General features: G+C 40.3%; 1 protein-coding gene across 2 annotated transcripts; it reads left to right on the forward strand.

The window, feature by feature from the left end:
- Window positions 1-917: 917 nt before the first annotated feature.
- slc10a7 (solute carrier family 10 member 7) lies at window positions 918-13,248 on the forward strand. 2 transcript variants are annotated; one of them, XM_084571794.1, is made up of 12 exons: window positions 918-1,098; window positions 3,479-3,561; window positions 3,668-3,804; window positions 5,281-5,356; window positions 5,453-5,491; window positions 5,605-5,640; window positions 7,279-7,362; window positions 7,462-7,627; window positions 7,811-7,862; window positions 8,009-8,082; window positions 9,138-9,283; window positions 10,404-13,248. In XM_084571794.1, exons 1-12 carry the CDS (start codon window positions 999-1,001, stop codon window positions 10,434-10,436), a joined length of 1,026 nt encoding a protein of 341 aa, XP_084427920.1. In that variant the 5' UTR covers window positions 918-998; the 3' UTR covers window positions 10,437-13,248. The 2 variants fall into 2 exon arrangements, with proteins under 2 accessions (XP_084427920.1, XP_084427921.1); XM_084571795.1 differs by lacking the exon at window positions 10,404-13,248 and adding an exon at window positions 9,400-9,603.
- Window positions 13,249-24,018: the final 10,770 nt, after the last annotated feature.

Below are 24,018 nucleotides of genomic sequence, written 5' to 3' on the forward strand. Positions count from 1 at the left end.
TCATCTTCTGTAACCGCTTGTCCTGTGAAGGTCATGGGTGCTGGAGCCTATCCCGGCTGTCATAGGGCGAGAGGCGGGGGCCAGTCTATCACAGGGCTACACAGAGAGACAGAAAACTCACACCTACGGCCACTTTAGAATCACCAATGAACCTAACCAGCACGTTTTTGGACGGTGGATTCGAACCCGAAACCTTCTTGCTGTGAGGCATCAGTGCTAACCACCACACTGCTGTGCCGCCCTTGTATTAAATCAAGTTTGAAAATATATTTGAATCTGTGGGTCTCATTTTCAGTTTAGGATGCTCCATAGTGTTCATATACTAAATATAAGGATTAAATATTAATACATGATCATAAATATAAATAAATAAAGTATAATTTATCATTTGGAACTTTCTATGTGTGAGGTATTTATTTTACCTACCTTCAGTAGATTTGATTTATGAAATATGAAATATAGTATATTTATTTATTTATTTATTTATACAGATTAATAGCAACCAATGTTTATTTTAATGAGAATAGTTTAATAATAATGAGAATACTTTTGCTAGGAAGTGTATTATTTATTCACTTTACTCAGTTTTAATTCAAAAAATGAACTGTTTAAAAAATAAAAATATTTTAATTAGATTTGTTTAGATTTTAACAAATTAAAAAACATTTGTAAATATTAAGAAATTACGAAAATATATGTTTTTCATTTTTAAATTATGCAGCTATTTTTTTTTAATATTTTTATATCTTTATTTAATGTTTTTACCTGAGATGCTGCTTTGTACGGTAATTTAAAAAAGGTGCTGCGCCTTTGTTCGTTTCTTTACGGCAGCGCTGTGGCCCACCTGACCGGAAGAAGCGGCGGTTTGTTCTACTTGTGTGTTTTCTGACAGAAAAAAAAAAAAACAGAGAAGGGGCGGCGGAGTTGCAGAAACTTCTTCCCGGCTGCCGTGACAGTGGGGCCGGCGGAGTGACCCGGCGAACCCCGGGAGCTGAAACATGGGCCTCCTGGCGAGGATACGGAAGGAGTGGTTCATCATCGGTATCGTGCTGGTCATCTTATCCGCCAAACTGCAGCCGAGCGTCGGAGTCAGAGGAGGTGAGTGGGTCAGACTCCCACACAACTTTTGTCGCCACACTCGATCTGTCAGAGAAACACTTTACTCGTAAAATTAATCATTAGCAGCCACTTTAAAAATCCGCAATGTGTTTTATTCTCTAGCTACTGTTTTATTTTTATTAAACAGCCAATTTAGACTTTGTTTAACAGTTAGAAATGAGAGAAATTGACATAAAATGTTGATTTTTCCACTTAAATACGTATCATTGCGTTTGTATAACATATGCCGAAGGAAAGTGTGAGTCTTACCGATTATATTAATATATAAATGGATGATATAATTAGCGAGTTTAGGTGAAAAAAGTGTAATTAGTTGTAAATTTAAGGATTTTTTAAATGGAGTTTCGCGTGCGGACATGCGCGCTGGGGCCAGCCCCCCTCACAGTGGTTCATTGTGTGCTTGGTCCATACCTGGTTGTAGTGACACGTTGCTTTCAGCAGCAATGTCAACACTGCGCGCTCCCGTGTACCGGGCACGAGCACATGATCATATTTGCTCACATTATTTATTTATTTATTTATTTTTATTTTATTATCTGCATTTATTTCCACGTGAAAGGGGGAAATCTAAAGATATAATGAGTTTATCCCAGTGATAAATGTGTTGATAAAGCTCGGTCGTGACCTGAACTGATAAGTGGCTGCAGTAAAATCACACCTTCACATTTTAATCCTGGAGATTAGATAAAACTCCTGCTACTGTCTGCGTGCTGCCTTCAGGTGCTCCTGGGAAACGCCATCGACCAAACGGCGTTTAATCGTTTCATTTTGATCGTTGTAAACTCCAGATAGACACCGACTTGTGTTTCAGTAGTTTCCATTATTGCGATTTATTTCATCATCGTTTTTGTTCACTTGTTTCTTCCAAATATTTTATATTTTCTGAATTTTATTGTAAATTAACACTTGTATTTGTTAGTTCTTGTATGTTTTGTGTCTGTTTCTCTTAAATCAGAGTCAGTATGATCATCAGTTTTGCTTTTTAACACCCTATTTTTTAAAAAAATAGTCTCTTTTCAGTTAAAATAAATAAAATAAAATAGAGTTTGATGATAAATGGCACCATCAGGTCAGAATATGTATTTGCGTTTGAGTTCTTTGGAAACCTACTACCATCTCCTTAGTTTTTAGATGGTAGTGGTCTTCTTGAGCACCAGGTCCCACCTGCAGGCTGTAACCATCAACGGGGTGTGTGTGTAGAGGTAATTCAGACCTATAAGTACCTGGGTCTACAACTGGATCATAAACTGGTCGGACTGGTTGGCTAACGTAGACACAACAAAGGTCAGAGCCGTCTCTGTGTCCTCAAGGCGGTAATGTGGTTTAACATCTGCCGGAAGCTGCTGGACATGTTCTACCAGGATCCTCTTCCAAGCTGTGGTGGGGCAGATGCAAGGAACTTGATCAACCTCCGGTCCATTATGAACAATGTCCACCACCTCCACGGACAGGTTGAGGAGGTCGTTTGTCCCTCGGGACATACGACTATACAACGCCTCCCTGTGAGGAACCAACTGGACTGTGGTCATTGATGATGCCACTTTATATTTTCTACACAGCATTATATAGTTTCGTCTACAACGAACGGGGGTGTCAAACATATGCCCTTTCGGGTCAAAACCGGCCCGCCAGAGAGTCTGACCTGTCCTGTGACGTGAATGTGCTAAGTGTGAAAACATAAAAGACATTAACTGCCATTGAGACCCAGAACTAAACAGCAGATGACAACAAGGTGCCAAAAAAATGTAGGTTGTTCATAAAATGTTTTGTAAAAAGGATATTTTGTTAAATGTGTACTTCTTTGCACTAAAACGTAAGGCTCATTCAGAGTACTGTAGGCTGGAGACTCTGTAACCTACGTACGTAGCCTACTTCCTGCTTCACTTTCAACAATGGCGACTGAAACTTTCGCCGAAATTTCCTCGATGTGCTCTGATCCAAAACAATCAATTCAAAAATTCGTAGATGGAGAAGCAGACAGGATTACTAAAGTGGAAACATGCTACTACCTAGCGGACCAATCACAATTGATTGTGGTCTGCGTCGCCGTGACGTGCAGTTACATTCCTGGGCTGTCTCCATAGCTACCGAGTCAAATTGCCTAAACCACCTAAAAGGGAAACATTTGTAGTTGTCGTTATTTAAAGGTCATTGAGTTATCGGTCCGGTTGTACGAGGCCCCTGAACTAAATCGAGTTTGAGTTCGACACAAAACACCAAACAAATATCAACAAATCGTTAAAAAGTTTGACGGCTTTTGGTGCTACAGCTGATCACGGCTGTGTAGCGACGCTACGGTGAGCCCGACAGCACCGTTACCGTGGTTACCGGCGTAAACAGCCCTCTCTTTCTCCGTCAGGTCCGTTGAAGCCGGAGATCACCGTAGCGTACGCCGCCGTGTCGCTCATCTTCTTCAACAGCGGCCTGTCGCTAAAGACAGAGGTGAGGTCCCGACTGACGGAAGGATGATGTGGCGGTGATGATGTGTTCAGGTGCAGTCGATCTATCTACCTATTCACCTGTCCATCTATCTCTGTCTTGTCTGCAGGAGCTGACCAGTGCGCTGCTTCACGTCCGACTCCACTTGTTCGTTCAGTCGTTCACGCTGGTCTTCTTCCCGCTCGCCGTCTGGCTGCTGCTCAGGGTGCTGGCGCTGACCGCCATCGACCAATGGCTGCTCAGAGGGTGAATGCTTTATGAATGCTTTCCTTTATTCACTGACAGTACCTGAAGGGTTGAGGCGCCGACAGACAAAGACCCACATTCATGGTTTTTGGTACGAGGCTGTGGGGGTTTGACCAGTCAGAGCTGAGGCCTCAGGTTGGGATCAGTTTAACTTTAGTTGTGACGACTGAAGGTACATTCGGTCGTCCGACGGCTCTTCTGGGTGTCAGACACTGAACAGACATAAAACCAAAGAATGATTTGAGCTTGGTTAGGTTTCTAAAAAGTCTGTCGGAGCCAAACAGTAAGAGCACGATAAACCTGTTTCTAGTGCCCGAAGCAAAAGCACACGATGTCTCTTTGAGAAGTTATGTTACATATGTGATGCAGTGATGACATGCGGCCAAAACCTGAAGTATGTAAATCTAAACCGTGAGGCGACGACCAACGCAAGCAACAAGTACATTCCTCTAATGTACTTTTTGTCTTACCCAACCTAGAATTAACCCCAGTAAAGAGGTGACTACACAAGAAGAGACTAAAGAGATTAAAATCAGAGAGATGTTACAATGATAGAAAGATCTTTGGTGACACAAAATAGGCAATGTTGAACTAATCAACTTTGAGGCGACGATCAGTGGGAGTATGTTTGCATAAGAACCTGAGTCCCTATTAAAGAGAAAGCTTGATGTTTGAAGTTTTCCAAAAGAAGCCAGCCAATGACAGGAGGAATCAAAACCTTTAGAGACACAAGGACACAGTTGCCCAACCGTTTACCTCAAGGAAATACTGTCCAAGTCTTTGGTTCACCATGCTGGTAGTAGGATTAGAGCGCTGACATCATTGATGGTATTGTCTTTTCAAATAGAGAAGAGCTAGTTTCGGACAGAAATAATTTTAAGTTCTGCTATTCTCTAAGAAGCACCTAGGCAACCAGAAACAAGCAAGTAGGCAACCAGAACCTAGGCAACCAGAACCTAGGCAACCAGAACCAAGCACCTAGGCAACCAGAATCTAGGCAACCAGAAACAAGCACATAGGCAACCAGAAACAAGCAAGTAGGCAACCAGAAACAATCACCTAGGCAACAAGCACCTAGGCAACCAGAATCTAGGCAACCAGAAACAAGCACATAGGCAACCAGAAACAAGCAAGTAGGCAGCCAGAAACAATCACCTAGGCAACAAGCACCTAGGCAACCAGAAACTGGAACATCCACTAGAGGCCGACAGTTACAAACCTCTGTCCCTGCTCCAAGGAAATTACAGAGTCACATGAGTTTGTTTGGAAGTGACGTGTTTGTGTTGTTGTTGTTGTTGTTGCTGTTGTTGCTGCTGTTAATTGAAGAGGGTACACAACATAAAGTTTAAATGAAGAAAACTATTTTTGAATCACGTTTTGTCTTGAGTCCATGTTAACCATACGCCGTCCACGACGCTGCAGGAGAGCCGCAACTAAGTTTCTCGGGTTGTTGTTGTTGTTGTCTTGGTTGCCTAGGTTACAGACGGTGAGCTGCATGCCCCCTCCGGTCTCCTCCGCCGTTATCCTCACCAAGGCTGTCGGAGGCAATGAGGTAACACACACTCACATGTTAGCAATTCATTATCCTCTAGTGTTGCCACATTGTTGTTGCCATGTTTTCTGACTGTTTGTGTGTAAATGTGTGTAGGCTGCTGCCATCTTCAACTCTGCGTTTGGAAGCTTCTTGGTAAGATGTTTATTTGCTTTTAATGGAGCTATTATCAGCATGTCATTAGGTTTTAAGGTATTAAAGTCCGTTGTGGGACGTGAAAGGTATAATTGTGTCTTTCTGTCCTGCAGGGAATCATAGTGACTCCAGTTCTGCTGCTGCTGTTTGTAAGTCAGACCTGTTATTAAAGTTTTTAGACACTTTTTTTATACATTTTTATACACAGTAATGTGGACTATGGCACCATAATCCACATGTGAGTGTGTCCCAGTCAAGTCTCGGACGATCTTCTTATTAATATTGTCTTTGGTACGTAGTCTGATCTGTGTCTGAACTAAGAGCTGGAGCTTCTAAATACAGGAAGTCATGATTGTCTTTGTCGGGACAGGTAACTTTCTGGAGACATTTAAGGGCTAGTTATTGCTACTGACTTCCTAAAAACAATTTTACATAATTGTGAAAAATGTTTTCACAAAGCTCATGTTCCAGAGATTCGTGGTATTTCCACAATATTTTCCCTCTAGTTTCACATCGTCCTGAGTGATCCGGTAACATGTGGCCGGACGGAAGTACAGACAAGATGGTTTGAGGAAGCAGTGGAGATCCGGTCAGTCACCTCATTTGGAGGTGGTCTGGGACGCTTGTGACCACGTTCCTTTGATAGTAACGTCCTGGGTTGACAGACCACAAAACTTTTCTTTTAAACACAGCATTCAGTGTTTGTTGTTGTTGTTGTTCTTCTTAGATTATTTGCTTCCAAGCTAACAGTAGCTCTCCCTAGCTTCCTTCCTAATGGTAGCTCTTTCCTAGCCTGGCTCCGCCTGCCCACGTGCTTCCGCTCATTTGCATTCCCTACAGTACTCCGTCTGGAATAGCTTGATCCGCTAACGTTTACTCCGGCCAACTGGTTGGCGAACCAATCAGCGAACAGAGGGCGGGTCTGAGAGCGATTACGTTTCAGTTGCGCGCCGAGTTTGAAATGTTTACACGAACGGAGACGGATATACTCGAAGCCATTCGCTCCGTTGTGGATATGCTTCCTGGCATTACAGCACTTTTATTCCAATTTCGCGTCCTTAATTGCAATGGGGGATGGTAGAGTAGCGATTTGTTTACTTGTTGCGTTCTTGAAAGCGGAAGTACGAGGCAGCAGAGCCTGAAGGCTCCGGCGCATAACATACGTCATTACCAAACGTTAGTGATTGGTTAAAGGAACTCCGATGATTTTAAACCTCAAACTGTGCCCTCCCACCAGGAAATAAACGTTTGCCAATGGAGCTCTGCGAAGTCAGAGAGTCTGGTATCCAGGCTAGCTCTTTCCTAGCCTCCCAGCTAATCTCTTCCTAGCTGTCTTACATCCCAGCTAACAGTAGCTCTCTCTAGCTTCCTAGCCTCCCAGCTAATGTTAGCTCTCCCTAGTTTGGAGAGGGTAGCTCTCTACTCCAGAAATGTTCTGGTCATCCAACGCTGCCATAAACTCCCTAACCCTCTCTGGAAGAAGATGTTTCTTCAGGAAACTTGTCTCTTCTTTTAAACGTTCAGTGTTCAGAAGAAGAAGATGTAGGACACTACAGGGACGTGGTTTTGGTTTATGACAAACCTAAAACAAATAAGTACAAAAGATCAGGATTGGCTGAAGCTTGATACCGATCCGATCCGGATCGGCGCAGGTGAACACGCTCACTTTAAGCTTGTCTCTTATGATAGGATCACCGAGGACTCATGTATAATTACGATTTAACATGACAACTAAGTATGAGAAGAATAATAAGAACGATCTCCTCCTCCTCCTCCTCCTCCTGCAGCTCGGCTCTTCATCCTCCGTTCCCTTCTCCTCCATCTTCTCTCAGCTCTTCATGACCGTGGTGGTGCCTCTGATCGTGGGTCAGGTAGGAACCTGCTGCTGATGCTCATCACACAGAGGTGGTCGTTTGTGTTTGTGTCCGAACGCCGTTGTTGATGGGCTGTTGTTTCCGGCTGTGCTACAGGTGTGCCGTCGTTTCTTCAGGGAGTTTTTGGAGCGGCGGAAGCTTCCGTTCAGCGCCATCAGCAGCGCCGTCCTCCTCATGATCATCTACACCACCTTCTGCGACACCTTCAGTAACCCCAACATCGAGCTGGACCCCACCAGCCTGCTCCTGGTCGTCCTCATCAGTCAGTACACAAAATATTAGCAAATAAACTCCTGAGAGTGCCAAAGCGTATTTCTATAAATCCTGAACCATTCTTTTAACACGCTGCCTGATTTGTGAGTCAGTTTAAGACAAGAGAAGATAAAGCCTGAAACAAATGACGAGAATGACGACACTAACGGAGTCTCTTGTTGTGTTTTTGCAGTTTTCTCCATCCAGCTCAGCTTCATGCTGCTCACGTTTGCCTTTTCCACCAGGTGAGTCGCTCCCAGTTGATGCGTGTGAAGTAAAAGTCCAGTTAAACGCCCAGTTGTCGATGTTTGTCATTATTCATGCAACACGAGCAATCAAAAATCCTTTGCCTTTCAAGTTTTGTAAGTTTTCTTCCTGTTTGTGTCTTCAGGTCGGGCTCAGGATTCAGTCCCGCGGACACCGTCGCCATCGTGTTCTGCTCCACGCACAAGTCTCTCACTCTGGGTAATGAATGCTCTGGATTTACATGTAAATGATTAGTAGAACTCGTGCGTTTCTCATGATCCAGATTAATTATACACAGATAGACATTAAATAGAAACTCCTCAGGTTTTTGAAGCGACTTTCGTGAAGTTCATGAAGTCTCTGAGGGCGCTTAAAAGTTTTTGCGCCCTTCATGACTCAAGACACCTGAAAGTGGACAAAGAGAACCCAATCAAACTTGTGAGTTGTAAAAGTCAGTGAACCCTTGTTTCCAGTATCTGCTGTGACCTCCTTGAAGAAGCAATTGAATGTTTCCAGTAACTGCTGAACAGTCGTCAGCCTTTTAAGCAACTTTTGTGAAGTAAATGCAATCCGAGGGTGCCACGGATTTTCTCTACATTTTCTCTCTAAAATATGACTCGAAACATCAGTGGATTTTCACACGCTGTGTTTAAAAGAAGAGAAAAGTTTCCTGGAGACAACGTCAAGGATAAAAATCTTCCAGAGAGGGTTAGGGAGTTTATGGCAGCGTTGGATGACCAGAACATTTCTGGAGTAGAGAACACAAGGTACCAGCTACCCTCTCCAAGCTAGGAAGAGCCAACATTAGCTGGGAGGCTAGGAGGAGCTGCTGTTAGCTAGGAAGCGCTTCTATTAGCTTGGAGGTTAGGAATAGCTACTATTAGCTGGAATGCTAGGAAGCTAGTGAAAGCTGCTGTTAGCTGGGATGCTAGAAAGCTAGGATGACATTAACTGGGAGGCTAGGAGGAGCTACTGTTAACTAGGAAGCTAGGAAGGGCTTCTATACTCTTGGAGGCTAGGAAGAGCTGCTATTAGCTTGGAGACCAATAAGCTAGGGAGAATAACAACAACAACAAATGCTGAACGTTGCATTTAAACAAACAAAACTTGATCAAGCCAAGCCCTTGTTGTTTTAATCTAGTATATTTAAATGTTTTATATATTCTTACATGCTAAATAATGTTGCCAGTTTCCACCTTGACGTCTATTGGTGATTTGTCTCCAGAGTATGAGAAGGTCGTCTTCATCCATGTCTTCACCCATGTCTTCTCCAGGTATCCCCATGCTGAAGATCGTGTTCGAAGGCTACGAGCACCTGTCTCTGATCTCGGTCCCTCTGTTGATCTACCACCCGGCTCAGATCCTCCTCGGCTCCATCCTCGTTCCGACCATCCAGAGCTGGATGACCAGCCGGCAGAAGGTACATGCTCACACACCCTGGGCACTGGTTAATGGCTTTGAGTTAACTCCTCCCCTTTTCTCCCCGAGGCCAACGGCTGCATTCCAACACTAACCTCTTTACCTTGTCTCCTACAGTCTAGTCTCTTGTTGAGATAGGGCCACATTCCAACACCTCTGTCTGAGTGAGTAGAGAACGGACGGATAAACGGATTTAAATCATTTTATGTAATTTAATTTAAAAAAGAAGAAGAATGGTTTTGTGTAATGAATCCTTTATTTTTAATAATCACTAATCATATGATCCAGTGTCAGTGTGTCCAGCAGACTTATTTTCATATGTGATATAAGCGTTTAATATTAAAATAAATAAATTAGACAAATTAATGAGACGTAATTAATGAATAGTTGTACAAATATTTTGCTTTTACGCCAAGTGTAAAAAATATAATTTTGACTTGTTGAAATCTTAATATTTAGTTTTAAATTGAGAGTTTCGTCTTTTTTTTATACCAAAATTATATTTTATTGAGTGACTGAATTAAATCTTTATATTCTAACTTATTACTTATTTTTTTTTTTACTTTTTATCCCATCTTTTTTATGTTTGATCTAAAATAAAATTGTTTTTTACGTCGTAATTTATCATTTTGAATTTATTTTAATTTCATAATTATCCTGACAAGTTAAGTTAATTCTAGCCTCTATATTTATAGGCTTCCTTAAGTAAAATAATTTGCAGTATACAATTAAGAATAGTAAAATAGCAATGAATAAAATTGTGTTTTAAATTAGTTCCCAGTTCTATTTTTTATTTTTATATTTATTGATTTCGTTATGCCTGGTGGGAATTAACTCGCTCTGCTGTCAGGAGAACAGGCTGCTGGACTCACTGCTGCACTTTGATTCATCACCAGTGATGTTGAATGACTGATAGAAGCATGTCTGTTAATTACTGCAGCTTTAATCATCTGCAAATGATCTCCAATGCCTCGATACCGATTATGAGTCATAAGCTTCGACTGTAGAGGCTCAATCTTTCTCCTGATTTGTCACGTTCACCTGCTGCCACTTGATCTGAATATTCGTTTTAGTCTCTTAACACTTTCTGCTTCTCTTCTGTTTGTTTTTTCCCCGTTCAGGCGGTGAAACCGTCAAACCTCCAGCCCATCTGATGAGGATCGAGTTAAAGGTTTTGATGGAGACGAAGCCATTTACCCGTAGCGGAGGGTTACAGTATTCATATGTGCCTTATTACAACCAATCAACAAAGACCTCAGCGCAACGGCGGGAAGAAGGCTCACGGCTTCTCAGTTTTTACAAAAACTCTTCTTTCCATCAAATATATGTTTTATATTTAAAGAAGTTTTTATTTTTATACGGAAATACCCTAAAGATTTCCTGCAAAATAAGGACAGCTGAAAGGGCGAAGTTAATGGGACCATCATTTTTTTTTTCTTTGTTACCAAAACCTTTTCTACTCGGTCTTTCTGCTAGCTGTCACTGCCAGAAAGTGGTGGACATTTGTTACGTTTATGTGTAATATATGTTGGATTACCAGAGATTTAATGTAGATTTTTTGACACTTTCTAAAATAACGCTTGTGTTTGTTGACAAGAAGCAGTCGTGTGGCGCCGCTTTTGAGGGGACGGTGTTGAGCTAACGAGTTATCTTTCCAAATGATGGAAGTACGACATGAACATTAAGGTAGGGAGTGTAACTTCACAAGCATAATATCTTATATATAAGAATTATTATGTCTCTTTTCTTGAGAAAATTCCTGTTATTTTCCTCGGAGTCAAACAAAGTACGTGGTCCATTTTTAACATGGACCAACAAAAGGACTAATATTTATCGTCAGGTCAAGTATTGAACTGTTACAAAGCACAGGGAAAAAAGTATAAAATTGGAAAGATGTCAAGTAATATCTTCAAAAACTAAATATAAATATACACCTCTACACAGATGATACCCCGTTCTACGTAAATTATCTGAGTAGTTTGTTGTTACCGCGTTTTGCCAGGAAAAAAAATTCCAGTTTTACGACGTTTTTGGATGTTTTTTGTTTTTTTGAAAAGTCTATGCTGCACTATGTTCACAAGCTAGTCTAGTTTACATTGTGTTTTGTTTTTTTTGTTTTTTTTTGTGGAACTTTCTTAAAAACATGAGCCAGAACTCTACTGTGTTATTATTTAAGACATATATTTCTATGGTAGTAGCTTCAATTAAAAGCTAAATCTGTTCTTTGATCTGAAATTCAAATGCTTAAATTAGGAAGAACACATTTCACTCTACTGTTAACTTACATTTGAAAGTATTACTGTGAAACAACTCTGTTTTCCTAAATTAACCACACCGTATTTGCCTGATACAAATATTTGACAAAGTTTTAGATTCAAGGACGTTTGCCTTGAACAGTGGTCCATTTTTAACTCGGACCAACCAGGGTACTAAAGGTTACAGTCAGGTCATGTATGAAACTGTTACAGAGCAAAGAAAAAAAAGTCTAAAACTGAAAAGTTTTCATTAAATATCTTGAAAAAACACAATCTAAGTATACACCTCTATGCAGACAATACTCTATTCTACGCAAATGATCGGAGTAGTTTGTTGTTACCACTATTTCACATGAAAAATATCCAGTTTTAAAAATGTTTGTGGATGTTTTGGAAACGACATTGTTATTTTTGTCACAACCAATCAGACCTGGAGCTGTAGTACATCACATCAACATGAGACTGTTACCTGTACGTCTTCACCCTGTGGATCACACTGATTTTAAAAAGGCCATGACATTCCTACCTGTGTTTTCTACCAGTTCTGATTTACCCTGGACTTTCCTTTTAAACGTCCGTCGACACATCTGAGGTCTATTAACTGGGCCAATGGGTGTCTGAGGGCTAGTGTTTGAGCGTTTCAGGTTGATGAACGTAGCAAATGAGTTACTGAAATGAGTCTGAATGATATTTAGTGTTCTTTGGTTTTCTTGAGCCAAAGAATTGTCTTGGATGCAGTGACATTATACACTGTTAAAGAATTTTCTGCATAAAAATGAAAACATCAGCGGATTTTCACACAGGTCCTGAAAGTAGACAACAAAGAGAACCCTTTTAAACACGTGATACTGAAATATTAAACTTGTGTATTTATTTATTCAAGAAAATGTGTCACTTGTACATATCTGGGAATTGTTAAAGTCAGTGAAGCCTTGTTTCCAGTATCTGCTGTCACCTCTAAATGTTTCTGGTAACTGCTGATCTGTCGTCTACAGCAGCTTGGAGGAATTTTAGCCCATTCCTCAGAACAGAACCACTTCAGGTCTGAGATGTTGGTGGGTTTCCTCACATGAACTGCTTGCTTCAGGTCCTTCCACAACATTTCCATTGGATTAAGGTCAGGACTTTGACTTGGCCGTTCCTAAACATTCATCTTGTTCTTCTTTAACTGTTTTTTGAAGAACCACTTGTGTTCTTGGGCTTGTTATCTTGTTGCATGACCCAGTTTCTCTTCACATTCAGCTCATGGACAGATGTCCTGACATTTTCTTTGAGAATTCACTTGTAGAATTTGGAATTCAGACAACTGAGTCTCATCACACTGCTTGCATTTAGTTTTGCACCTCACATTAGCTTGTTTTCCTGAATAAACATATACACAAGTGTAATATTTCTGTTTCTACTTTCAGGACCTGTGTGAAAATCGGCTGATGTTTTGAGTCATTTATTTGCCAATCTTGTAATTCAACCTAACTTCACAGAAATAATCAGAATGTGATTTAATGGATAACGTAGACAGAAAATCAGACATACGGCATAAATATATCTTTGGTTCATTGGTAGTTTGTTATCAATAGAGTTTACAGTCAGTCTCTGCCTGTTTACAGTGTGGTTGTTCTGCTTGTTCTCAATGTTGGGAAGAAAGATAGTGACTGGGGTATGTGTGGGTCTGTTCTTGTGCTTTTTTATTAAATAAATTGTAAGAAAACAACTTTTGTTTTTATCACACTGTGAATTTTGGACACGTTATGTGGCCAGAAGGACTTTCCACAATCACTTTGACGAAAGCTTGTCCTTTGGTCCTTGTATTTGTTCTCTGACCAAATGGAACATGTTGGCAGCTCATTAATTTCACTGACCCAACGTTTCTGGACAGATGGCGCGTCTGCCACATCATTTGGATGAAGTAGTAATAAACCGAGTCTGTAAAGGCCCTGCCAACAGACCATAGAGGACTGGTGCTGCTTTTAAAAACCCAACCAAACCAAAAGTGATTATTTTAAAACCCACAGTGCCCTCCACAAAGCCTCGATCAACAAGAGATAAGAAGAAATAGAAATACAGTGGATGATACCGAAAATATCCTTTATTATTAAGTGCATTCATGTGGCTTTAAATGACAGTTTGCATCATGACTTTCAGACAGAATCAGACACATGTAGTTATACAAATGTTCAGTTATAGAGCTGAACTAAAAGCTCCTGTGTTACTGCTATGTTTTGTGCTAAAAAACGAACTGAACATTGTGTCATTCATGCAGATTGTAAAAGAACAGAACGGTTCAACCAAGAACATTTTTTTTTGAGCCTATGAGAGTATTTGGTTGTCCTAGAACCGTGGTGGGCAAACTCATCAAGCATTTATAAAATTGTCCAACAAATGCACTTGTATCATTATCCTTCATCACTTTGCAGTTTCAGGTGATTCCACTAGGGAGCGCACTCCAGCCATGAACAGCCCAAGACATTTGTAACCTCCAATCTGCTACCGGCCCTTCTGTCAAAATTTAGACCCTACAGCGACAAAAAGGGGATTTCATATTTCTGTATTAAAAAAAAAAAAGTAACACCCTAAGAGAAATATCAAAAAAATATTAAAAGTGAAGCCAAAGCATGTAGCACTCCCCCTGGTGGCTGGCTGCAGTATAGGTCATAAGCTCCACCTCCTCCATGTTAGTGGGCGGGACTTGGACCAAACTAAAACACTAAAGCACTCCTTGTATTGATAGATTGTTTCTTGTCAGATTGTTAGTGAATCAGTGTAATTAAGTAGCTAGTTAAAACAACACTCCAACGTTAGCTTTGTGGGGAAAAAGTCAGCAATCAGTAGTTAGCATTTACAAAGTCTAAATCTATAATAGTGCTTGCTTTAAATAATTCTTTGTAACTGCCGGAGGTAAAGCAGAGTGAAATATATTTCTCTGGATCTCAGCAACAGACTGAGCACATTCGTCGTCAGGAAGCTACAAAAATGCCACTTGTGCAAAAATATCTAATAACAGGACACGCTAGGCTAACTATCACTACAATATGTGTTATCTGTACCACTTTGGTTGTATCTAATGCCTGTTTTCTAGATACGTTTTAGTATCTCAGTCTCCGGGTGATGCCAGAATGTCATACTCCGCCAGAAGCACAAAACTGTTCTCTCTGATTTTTCGGACTCTGACCAAATCTCCACACTCCTGCACCTGGATCAGGCCTCTTTCTCCTCTTTCATACTCCCTCTCCCTGTCGTTCAGGGTCACCTCAGTCCGTTTACCACAAGCCTGGCGGTACATATACCTCACCGCAACTACCAGCACCATGCCCAAGCCTGCCGAGCAACCCAGCAGCATGCCCAGCTCCCAGGCAGTGTGTCTCGGGATAATGTCTGGGTACTTCCCTTCCTTGTCTGGAGGTCTAGAAGGATTGAAGGGACGTTTTGGTTTAGCATCAGTGTTTGGGAGGTTTGGTTTCAATTCGTGCCCATGGTTTAGCTTAAGGTTTGGGGGAGGGTTGGGGTTTCGGTGAACAATTGTTCTTGGTGTCGGGGCGTTGAAGATGGACTCTGGGTCAGATGATGCAATATGGTTCTGAATTGGTAACCTCTGACCTACCGTGTCTTTCTGGGCGGGCAGAGGGGAAGGAAAGGACGTGGAGGGGTTGTAAAAAGATCGACGGGGTGCTGGGGAGGGTCCTGGGTGAGGGGAGGTGGACTGTGAGGACGATGATGAGGCGATAGATGAAATAAAAGAAGGTGAGGAGGTAGGAGAAGGTGAAGCGGGAGAAGAAGGATAGGAAATGGGAGAAGCTGATACAGGAATTAGAGAAAACAAAGGATCTGAGGATGGATAGTTGCGGGAGCTTAAGGAAGTAATGGTAGAGGTGGACGGTAACAGGGAAGTAGAGGATGGTTGAGTAAAAGGTAAATGAGGAGGACTTAAAATTGGGGAAGGGGAGGGAAGAGCAGAAAGAGCTGGAACTGTTTTATGTTGGATCTTCGTGGCAGAGGAATTGGAATGGATGAACAATGTTGACCTGTTGGGTGGTGGCCTCATGGTTACAGGGGTTGAACCACCAGAGGGATGTGGAGGAGGAAGATGAGGAGTAGTGCCAGAAGAGGGAGAATGAGTGGTTGAGGGAACAGAAACAAAGTTTGGGAGCATGATCTTTGTTTGAGTTTCCAAGATTGGGTTGAATTGTGGGGTGGGAGGTCGAAGAGTTACTAAGGACTGAGTTTGGTTGTTCCCAGTTAGGGAAAGAGGCTGGGACCTTGGTTGGGGAGAAGTACTCAAAGATTCAAGAGGTTTTTCAGATTGAGACTCCTTGGCATAAGGTGGGGTACTTTCTGGTAGGGCTTGGTGAAAGCTGGTTAGAGCTTGTAGCAAGGGTAGCTGAGGGTGAGATGAAGTAATTTGCTTTGGGCCAGTTTTTGGTCCAGAGGTAATATTTTCAGGCTGAGGGCGAGGCTGGACGGATAGAGGGTATGCCTGATTAACCGATGAAGTTGTGTGGGACTCCAGAAAGGACTGAAGGGTCACAGATTGGGAGGACGTTCTGGACGCGGATGAAGATGCCTTGGAGAGTAGAAAGGACTGACTTGTGCCAGTCTGGGTGTGGAGAACGAGTGTGGATGTAAACATTTGAGACTGAAGAAGGGGTTCGGGTGAAGACGTTTGAGACTGGCTTTCTAGTTCATCTTTGATTATACTCATTTGAGATATTGGGATAGTCTCACTCCGGGTCTCTAACCTTCTTGGATTCTGCTGTGATGTGGATGTTGTCGGACTTACGTTGTGGATGATGTGAGCGCTTGTGGGTGTAGCTGTGGTGGTGGTTTTGTGATTTAATGTTGTGTCTTTTGTTTCAGGATCGGTAGTCAGTCTTGGATTGTTTCTATCCATCTTTACATCCTTAAGAGGGAAAAAGGGAACAAGAGAGTGCAGCAAGGACATGGTGGTATCATCGATTCCTCTAGATTCAGCTGAGGCTAAAGAGGCTGATAGCAGAAGAGAGCGCTTGGCGTCCTTTGTATGAGGGTTTCTTACAGTGATTGTGTTATCTGTGAAGCGAGGGGACGCTAGAGTCGCCGAGCTGTTCACCTCCGAGTCTGGATGAGTGACTTTTGTTCGTGTTAGAGTTCCCAAGGTGGAAGCAGGACTTACTGTTCCGTTTGCTCGTTTGTTTGTTGCTGCATGGGCTCCGAGATCTGCAAGACAACAGGGTGAGAGAAGAAATTATGTCAGTTAAGAGGAAGTTGTTGTGGTGTGGCGTGGGACACGATGGGAAAATGAGTACTTTGATGAAAACGTAAAACTCTGGAACAAAAAACGCTGCAGTTGTGAGGAAGGGTAACCCAACAAAACAAAAGCTTGACAAAACAAAAGGAAACAAGCGGGTAAGTAAACAGAGGCAACTCCACAAACATAACTCAACAGGCGACTTGACAAAGGCCAAAGAGATAGACATGGCTATACTAAACACAGTTGGGATGAGGAGTTGTCGGGACACAGGTAAAGCTAATAAACAACCAAAAAGAGGGAAACATACACCATGGAAGATCATGTCAAAACAGAAAACCAAACGGTGTCACAGAAAATATACAAAACTCAAAACCATCACAGAAGTGTCAACAGAGAGACGATGTTGTGCCTTGTTTGAGTTGTGCTCCAGCCTTGAGGTGAATTTTACGACCCTTTCCTGCACGAGCACTGTCGAGTTTGCGTACCTGGCGGGGGAGTCGCTTTATCGTCATCCGCCCCTGTGGTGTTATACCGAGGACTACGACTGCCATCGTGCACCACTGCAGACTCAATTCCTGCCCAATACACAAAGTAGGACTGCACCACTGTGATGCTGAAACACAGATAGCAAATCATTTATGTACCGTCGACTAAAAAATATGCTGTTTTCATTTTACAGAAGTGACATTTACTAAATATTGATGAGCTTACTAGAAGCGTATGTCTCCCATTGGTACGTCCGGAGCCTTCCACACAAACGAGAGGTTCCTCTTCAGCTGCTTGTCAGAATGCGTGACGGTGTCGTCGTCCGAGAGGCAGCGCAGGGTGCGGGTGCTCGGGGGAGTGGCGGTCCAGGAACCGCCCACCCCCGTAGACCTGACCCTGGGTCCGCCGCTAGATTTGTTCTTGACCCCAGAGGAACCTCCTTCAGCCTTACCCCAGGGATGTTCTGCACTGCGAGCCTGGAGAAGGAAACCCATGAAGTCGCGAGAGCTTCGAACGGTCACTGAGCCCCGTCGATGTGGATAGATGGAGGTAAAAAAAAAAGGGACCATAAACAAGTTGTTAAGATTAGTGTAGTCAGCAAACTGCACTGGCATCCCGTTTAATTCCCAAAAAAAGTAGTTGTAGTTTTTTGGTCTTTAAATTGTTTAACCTCTTAACACATAAGCCTCAAAATGTCTACCTGGACTTTTTTTTTTTTGTGCATATTTTGACAATAAAAATGTCAGAAAATGTCCTATGAATAGGTTCTTTAGCCCATTGTTCCAGAATACCTTGAACTTTCAATATCTGTCGATTATTCACAATTTACAGCATGTTGTAAGAGAGTAATAACCTTCCGGGAGAGGTGTAAGTGAAATTACTGTAATGACACCATACTGGCTGTAAATCGCAACGTCTCATCTTTCAGAGAGCGTTGCAATTTTTCCCATAGCTAGTTAATCCAACGTGTGCTTGTGTAAACGTGATGTCGGCAACACATTGTGTTTTAAAGGGTTAACTGGTAATTTTTAATACTTTAGTGTTTATTGAGTGTTCCTTAGAACAAATACAGATATTTAAATAAATTCAAATCAATTAAGTAAGAAAGCAAAGCAAACATGAACAGCCATGGTTCAGAGTCCTTTGTAGTAGAAGTGTGTATCTTAAAATTTATTTATCGTTATAAACGTCTTCCACTCTAATGAATCCATTTCTTCCATTTTTTTAACAATATAATTTTATAATTTTGAGCCATTGTTCTGAAGTACAGGGGTTCGTTCTCATACCATTTTCTTGTTATTGCCTTCTCGCTGTTAAAAATCTTTCATTTATGTGTCCTAGATACGCCACTTTGCATTCCTTAGGTATTGCACAGCCCAAAATATTTTTTAGCAACAGCATGTACATCATCCCAACAATGCATTTAGTTTATGGCATTCTTAAAAAAGTGAAATGAGCTCAGTTAATTAGTACCTGTTACCAATTGTCCAGGCAGGTAAGAAGAGGTGGATGTGCGCACAGTGACATAGCTGCGCTGAGGGTCCTGGGGTTGAGCCCGGATGTGGCCGGGAACCATTTCCTGACAGGAGGCCTGGCTAGCACCGCGGGAGAACGACATGACGGGCAGAGGCAGCGAGAATAAGACCGCAGCCACCCCACAACAGTGGAGGATGGACAACATCTCGATATTTCAGTCAGTTGAATCAAACCCAGTGTTCACCTGCAAACGGTTTAGTACATAGAGAGACAGGAAACAAATGAGAAACAAATCGACCAAAATGAGACAAAAAAAAAAGGAAACTGAATGAGGTGTAAAAATCATAAAGAGACAAATATTGTAATCCTATGTCATAATACAACCAAATGAGCCACAAGTAGATGAGATTAAAATGACCACAATATGATAGAAAGTCACCAAAATAAAGCAAAACACGACCATGAAGAAAATACAAGGAAATCAAAAGCACCAAAGTTGAAGAGTAATGTTGGATTTAATCTATTATTATAATTTTTAAATTCTTAAGTAGATTTACAAATTAATGAATGAACTGAAGCAGCAGCATTCAGCATTCATCGAGGTTTCTACTTGAGCATCCCTACCTTTTATAAAGTGGTGAACCTTCTCAAGCTTCAGACTGTTTGAGTCTCAAGATTTCTTAAAGAGTATGAGGATGAGTTTCAGGGGGATCTGGGGTGACGGGGTGGGGGGGGGGACCAGGATGTGGAGGGAATAGAGGAGGGAGGGAACAATGTAGAACCAGAACATGTAGAGCTTCAGCTGGAATCTGTGGTAAATTAAATGTTTAATTACACATCTGGATTAAATGTCTCAATGTGTTTGATCTTTTCTGGGATGACTCTCAATAGGCTGCTATAATTTAAAAATTCTAAAATGTTAGTTTTTTGTTTGAAAACAGTGATTTTAAAGGTATATATATGTTTTTTTCACTATTTCTGATATTTTAACAAAGCAGTTAATTGAAAATGAAATAATATAATTATATAATTATATAACTGAAAATAATGACAAATTAAATATCTCAATAAGATGTTATCATAAAACACATTCAACAGTCACTTGATGGTTTATTTCCTTAACGTAACATGTTCATAAGCCTGTTTCTTTAAAAAGTATATTAATTTTTATTAAAATTACTTTATAACACAGACTGCAGGACGCTTAAATTTAAAAATAAAAAAATATATATATTTCAAGTGCATTTGCCAACTAGTTTGTATTTTTAGAAGTCTTTTATATACGTGCTAACCATTAGCCTCTGTTGCTACTAGGCAGCAACAGTGAGCAAGCGACACTAAGAATTTTGTGTACGTGCGACTTCCCACTCACTCCTTAAAGCTAACCGTTGCCCTGATTACAATACATGCAAACAGTTAGCGAGCTAATGACTGGGTAACTTAGTCATTAAGTTACCCAGTCATTAAAGCAGGATATCCAAAGGCATAATTAAGAGATGAGGACGTTGGCAATATCACCATCTTCGAACTCTGCCATTTGTTTTACATTTTTATAATATTTGTTGCGGAGTGATAATTTTGTACACTTTATTTAAGAGAAAAATCCAGAAAGAAGTGTAATGAAGGGAGAGATTTATAATTGTATTGTAGTTTCTGAACACTCTGCCACACTCTGTATTTTCTATTTACTTATAAACTTTGGCCAAATTCAGTACTGGATTTTAACCAAGTAATAACCCACAAGGCAAATCACAAAAAACACGTAAAAGTCATGAAAATTAATTCAGATCTAGATTGATTCAGATTGATGATGCATCCACCTTAATTGTTAAAAAGTATTGGTATTGGTATCAGCAATACTGGCCCTGTATTTACTTGGTATCGGATCATATCAAGTCAAGTCATTGTGACTATCAAAGAAGTCACAATGACTCACGGTAACATAAAAGTTAAGTCAGGTTTGGCCAACCGAGCAACTCCACACCGCAGAGAAGGAGAGGTGTCGTTTCTTTCTAGTGGAGGTATTTCTATGGGATTAATACCATCCCCCACCCCCTTCCACCACTGCACACACTAACAGGATGTACACCAGCTGTAGCTGCCTCCCTCCAGGATCTCTTCTTTATCTCTCATCTGCGTTTACCTGGGCGAGGCTTGTTCACTAAACATCATTAACTTATTCTGATCCGATGTAGAGAGATAGATAATCGGTATCCAGTAGCACCATTAGTCAGAGACAGAGGCAACTACATTCAGTAAAAAGGAGCTAGTAGACTTACTTCCGGAGGAAGCTCAGGTCTTTCATTGTACATTTGTTCATATGTTAATTCTGTACATTTTTTGCTTATACTATTTTTATTTTACTTTATTTTATATTGTGTTTTTAGACGTTTATCAAAGTCTTAAAGGGCCAAAAATGTAAGTATACATATAAACTATACATATATACATATGTGTGTGTGTGTGTCTACTTATATCACATATATTGTGATTTTGAGATTTTCCCTGTTTTGAACGGTACTGAGAGTATTTTACATTCTTCCACTTTGATAAATAAATATATATATGTATGTGTATATATATAGATATATATACGTATATAGAGAGAGGCATAGATAGATAGATAGATAGACAGATAGACAGATAGATAGATAGATAGATAGATAGATAGATAGACAGACAGACAGATCCCACCCACTGATAGGAGGTCCTGATACTAACCAGCAGAGGTAACCGGTAAAACCAGTCAGAGTGAAGGAACAATGTTGTTACGTGTTACTGTCATTCAGTCTAACTACTTACATGTTACATATAAACGCTGTGGGGAAATGCCTTTGAATGCCGTGAGACCTCCACCGCCGTCAGTTGGAGGTGGAAGTGAGGAAGGAGGACTTGTACTGGACGTATAACAACTTTTGGTAATGTATTAGACAATACATCACTACTTCTTTATAATAATAATAATTTGTGGCTTTAGATGAGATTTTGTCATATTTCTGTGTCTGCTAGCATCTTTAGATCAGATGTTCTCTATCGTTTGAGTAATGGATCAGGAGATTTGTTGTTGTTTTGTGAAAGCAAATCTGTGACTTTGTACAGTTTTAACGTGAGTTAACCTTTATTTATCAGTAGTTGTTGTGAGGCCAATGAATTAATGTAAAAACAAACAAAGCTGAAAAAGGTTCAACTGTACTCGTTGGGTTTCTTGAAGGACAACTTTAATTTTCAGGCAAGTTTCAAGGTTTCTTTTAAAAAAAATGTGAAAACTGTTTAAATATTTTAGTTTGCATCCATCAGTTTATCGATGTGACTGCAATGTTTATATCCATCTAAACAATCTAAAATATTATTATTATTATTTGTGATGTTATTTATACCCCGTGACCCTTAACAGGACTAAACGGGTATAGAAGATGAAGAAGATGTTATTTATAGTAACTTACACATGAAAATTTAAGTTATTTAAATATTTGATTAATTCTGTTTAATATATATTAGATTAGATTGGATTAGATTAGATTCAGCTTTATTGTCATTACACATGTACCAGTACAGAGCAATGAAATGCAGTTAAGCAAGTACAATAGACAGTAAGTGCACGCGGCATAAATAGTATGGTACAGGTTGTTTTGTACAGCATATGGACAGTATGTACAGGTGAGACCATATATACGCGTGAATGAGCAGGATATACACAATGACTGAATGAAGTACTATAAACATATTATACAGATGGATTTGTTTGCTAAATGTGAGTAGACTATAAACAGGAACTCTGACATAATTTACAATAAAGGAGATGGGCAGATGATAAATTAGATGATACAAAATACAGATGAAGTGAGCAATTAAGCAGCGCATAAACAATAAGCAGTAACTACCTAATGTTACTGAACTAGTGCAGTATTCGCACTATTCAATGAGTTTTTGGTCAATGAGGAAATGAGGAGTTGATGGGTGTGAGTCTATAACTCTAAAACTCAATATTTATATATATATAAATATATAAAATTAGGGTTGTCAGTAGATTCAAATATTTAATCGCAATTAACCACGTGATTCGCACAATTAATCGCAGTTAACATCAAAAGCAAAACAGTGTAGTTTTATTACTATACAAAATGATTAATAAGGTTTAATTGATACATTATGTATTTGTAACTATATGTATATGAATAAATATAGTTATTGCTGTCAATAGATGCCTGGATGTTTTATATTTTAGTTGAATAAGTCACAAAATGTCTTTGCAGTTATATAGAATACAGAAATTTGAGATCACAAGCAAAAAAAAAAAAAAAAAAAGTTCTTTATATGTTTTTGATGCTTAAGTTTAACTTTCTCAAAGGTTTTGCTTCGACGTCCATGGGGTCCAGTCTTTAACATTTGTGACCGTCTGAATGTGATGCATGGAAATAAGAGTGGATGCCTCCAGGGGAACCCGCCATGAAAAGACAATGGTCTCGTAGAATTTCTGCTAACACGCCTGACAAAAGCAGCAGTAGGGACATGAGACCTCGTTGACGTCTAAAACCCCCCGAGGGCAGCTTAACAACTCAATGCACCGATTCTCTGCAGACATCTTTACACTTCTATGGATGACAATCAAGCAGAGATATATTAGGCTTTAAGTGCGTTTAAATTGTTGCTTTTACTTTTCATACCTGTCAAACATGTCTCTCAACTGGTTAATCAAGATGTCTAAGAGTTGATAATAAACTACAAATAGAAATCAGTTGACTGGATTAATCTGCTCCGATCTCATTCTGCCTCAACCTGTTTTCTCATGTTTCTTAACATGAGGTGTTTTCTTTCTCCTCCTATGTCTGACATGTGTAGACCAACGTAAACCTGGCAAACAGGTTTAGCTGTGTTACGTGTTTGTTATATTTTCTGTGTACATAGTACGTAAATAATAAATATAAGTGAGTTAGTAATTTTATTAATATTGAAATAATATTAATATTCATTACAATAACATGATTCATGATGTTTTATTCGTCAAATGATTTATTTTGGTAAGATGAAACCCATTCTGCTGTGACGTGCAAAGTATGTAAGTCAATCCTGAAATACAAGTGCTACTACATTACAGAGGAACGGTCCAAATCCTCTCATAAAAAGTCAGTTAACAACTTCACCAAAAGTCTTGTGATGACAGAGAGAAGGAAGCTGCACATCAACAATTTGATATCAGCTGAAACACGGGCAGAAAGAAATTATGATCTCTATCTCTACTTCCCTCCTCGTTCCACAGACGTTGGCACATATACATCCCAGGGTTACAGGTGGAAG

Source organism: Chelon labrosus, assembly GCF_963514085.1.
Source record: "Chelon labrosus genome assembly, chromosome: 1".
Lineage (NCBI taxonomy): Eukaryota > Metazoa > Chordata > Actinopteri > Mugiliformes > Mugilidae > Chelon > Chelon labrosus.

What these genes read in the sequence shown, in the direction of transcription:
- slc10a7 (XM_084571794.1), top strand. Translation starts at nt 999, where the DNA reads ATGGGCCTCCTGGCGAGGATACGGAAGGAGTGGTTCATCATCGGTATC. An exon ending in GCTCCTGGTCGTCCTCATCA is followed by an intron (nt 7,628 to 7,810) that starts GTCAGTACACAA and finishes GTGTTTTTGCAG; the next exon opens with TTTTCTCCATCCAGCTCAGC. An exon ending in ACGTTTGCCTTTTCCACCAG is followed by an intron (nt 7,863 to 8,008) that starts GTGAGTCGCTCC and finishes TTGTGTCTTCAG; the next exon opens with GTCGGGCTCAGGATTCAGTC.